The sequence below is a fragment of the Pinus tabuliformis genome, chromosome 6, assembly GCF_031772625.1.
Source record: "Pinus tabuliformis cultivar Carrire ecotype Pingquan chromosome 6, CPIR1, whole genome shotgun sequence".
In the NCBI taxonomy this organism is placed as follows: Eukaryota; Viridiplantae; Streptophyta; class Pinopsida; order Pinales; family Pinaceae; genus Pinus; species Pinus tabuliformis.
Window position 1 is genome coordinate 1,095,127,825 of NC_142292.1, and position 3,098 is coordinate 1,095,130,922.

The 3,098-nt window shown below is 29.7% G+C and overlaps 1 protein-coding gene across 1 annotated transcript; it reads right to left on the minus strand.

The window, feature by feature from the left end:
• Positions 1–355: 355 nt before the first annotated feature.
• Positions 356–1,246, minus strand: LOC149262734 (uncharacterized). Its single transcript, XM_089381708.1, has one exon. It carries the CDS (start codon positions 1,244–1,246, stop codon positions 356–358), a length of 891 nt encoding a protein of 296 aa, XP_089237834.1.
• Positions 1,247–3,098: the final 1,852 nt, after the last annotated feature.

Here is a 3,098-nt window from a genome sequence, read left to right on the forward strand (position 1 = left end):
ATTTTTCGTTTAAAAATATAAAATATAAGATTTAAATTGCTTTAATATAATTTATTCAATTAATTACGTGACGATATATATATATATATATATATATATATATATATATATTTTTTTTTTTTTGACAGAAATGGTTAGTTTGATATATTGATTCTCGACAGAAATGCCTCATTTCAGGTTACAATAAAATAGGCAGAGTTCAAATTTCTCCTCGGATAGGAACCAGATGGCTTCCCCCCTAGTGAGCCTGTGAATTCTGTAGACTATATTTCTAGTGATCTTCTCTATTTTTCATGATTTACAGATACAAACAAATTGCTCCAATAAAAGACAGTAAAACATTTTAAACTAACAGTTAAGGGATGGGATCCCAGCCTTCGTCTTCGTCTCTTAGAAGGACTCCGAGTGGGAGGAGAACCGCTTTGTTGGCTTCAACATCAGCTTCTTTATTGTTGTCTCTCTTTACATGGAGGAATTCCAGGTTCTGAAAGGAATTTATCAGGGATCTGATTCTGCTCATCAATCTTGATAGCCTTAGATCAGAAGGAGAAGAATTGTCCACGATGATCTTAATGATAGACTGGGAGTCCCCAAATATAGTTGCCTCTTTGATACCCAGAGAAATGAGCTGCTTGAGACCCTGGAGGAGAGCCAGAGCTTCGGCTTGAATGCTTGTATTGAAGCCCACTCCCCAGGCATATCTTAATTCAGTTCTGCCCTCTGCACTTTTGACTACTCCACCTGCACCGGATATACCAGGATTACCTTTTGCTGCCCCGTCAAAAAAGAGAGCGTTTCTTTCCTTCTTGTTGCAAAACTCAGAGAAGTCTGCAGCCTCAAGGCGTATTTGCCATTTTTTTAGAGAAGAGGGATGTCTGGCAATATCAATGAATTGGAGATCAAGATAAGCGCCCCATACAGCTTCTTGACCACTTAGATCTGCCCCGTCAATATGATCTCCCAAACAGTCTCTTAGATGGCTTTTGATTTTTACCCAGATAATCTTGAGATCGCTCTTCTTGTCTCTGAATATCCTCTGATTTCTTTCCAGCCATATATGCCAGCAAATTAATTTGGGGAGGGCGAGCCAGGCTGCTTTGATGTGGGCGTTCTGAGGAAAGTCACCTGGGTACCTTAACTTCCAATTTGAAAACAGATCGGAGCAACGGTTAGGAAGGGCGAAGTCTACGCTCCACGGTTTTAAGGCTTCTTTCCATATATCAGTAGAAAACTTACAACGAAGCATGAGATGGGAGGCGTTTTCTTCATCGACCCCTCATAGCGAGCATCAGGATGGTATTTATATATTTTAAAGTATTTGTTAATTACAAATAAATTTTAAATAAATACCAATTTAAATCCATCTTAAAATGCATCTAAGTTGGTCTCTTAAAAATTGATTTTATATTTTAAAAATTATATTAAAATTTAATTTTTATATTTTAAGATTTAAAATAAATTTGTTTTTTATATTTTAATTTGATTTTATATTTTAAAATTATATTAAAATTTAATTTTTATATTTTAAGATTTAAATTAAAATTGTTTTTTATATTTTAAGAATTATATTAAATTTCAATTTTTATATTTCAAGAATTAAACTTTAGTTTATTATTAATAATAAAAGAAAGTTTATTATTAATAATTAAATTACAATACTTTTAAAAATAAAGAAAAATTAAATTTTTTAGATAGTTCAATAAATGTAATTAAAAAACAGTATTAATACAAAATCAAGTGAAACTATAACTATATATTTTTATAGTAATAATAATTAAAAAAATTGAATATATATTAAGCATTGGTTTTTCTAATATTCATATTTTATTTTTAAATTATATGATCTTTAATTTTCTTAAAATTAAAACACTTGTTTATGATTACATTTATGCTATATGTGGTATAATTACAAAATTAGATTAAAACCTTTACAAAATTTTATGAAAAAATTACAGAACAAAAATGTCAAAGTTTTTTTTTATCATAAAGCAAAACCAATATAATCTGTCTTCCGTAGGTATAATAACTTGTATGGATGTCATCTTGTCAATGGTTCAACTGCGTAGTTGATATCAATGGTTGAATTGCAAAGTTGATATGCTAGTGAGAAGAAACGTAGAGAGCATGGTGAATAAAACTGATTAAGTATAAAGCAAAAATGTATGTAAAATAAATTTTGAAACTAAAATTACCATGCATACTTTGGATGAATGAAGATTTTTTTTCATTTATATTATGTATAAATTTATAATGAAATTTACCATAGGTAGTATATGAAAATTGAAAAATTGTGAATAGAATATAAAAATATTATTGTCGTGAGTATTTGTAAAAGAAGAGAGGGAATTTAGATGTGACACAATTTGAATTAAACGTTATTTATTAATATGGGCACATAATTATTCACTTTGATATTTGAATTAAAAGTTATTTATTAATATTGGCACATAATCATTCACGTTGATATATGGAGGTTTTAATAATATTTAAAACCAAATCAAAGTATAGCAATTTAGTATAGACAACTTTTAATGTGTTGTTTTTTTCCCAAAGCAGGAATCTCAAAGTAGGAAAAAGTCTCTAGTACCCAAGGGTACTCAAAGTTACTAGGTTAGTAGCTTTTCCAAATTTATCTTAATGTGCAGCTACATTCTTGTGTAAAACAAAAACATGGTCACTTGTAATAACTTAGTCTCTAAGGGCCCAAACTTCTAATTATTCCAAATGCCTCTAGGTCTTGGATTGTTAACTGGCTTCTTTATATTTGAGGAGGATAAGCTCTTAGCTAAGTAAAAACAATTTAAGGTCTTACTCTTGGCCCAAACAATAGTTAAATATCTATTAGACATGTGGTATCCTTATCTAATCATCATTGAGGCTTCATAGGAAGGGTCATGTGATCTCCATTGCACCTAGCAATCAACCCCCTGGATGAAGCTAAACATACTACAATGATGTTGTAATTTGACATCTTAAAAAGGATGGAACCTTTAATATATCATATTAACCTAAATTAACCAATTTTTAATAGTTTTTCTCATTAATATTTTATTTTTTGCAAAATTTATTTTTGACAATAATTGTAACCATTAAGGAAA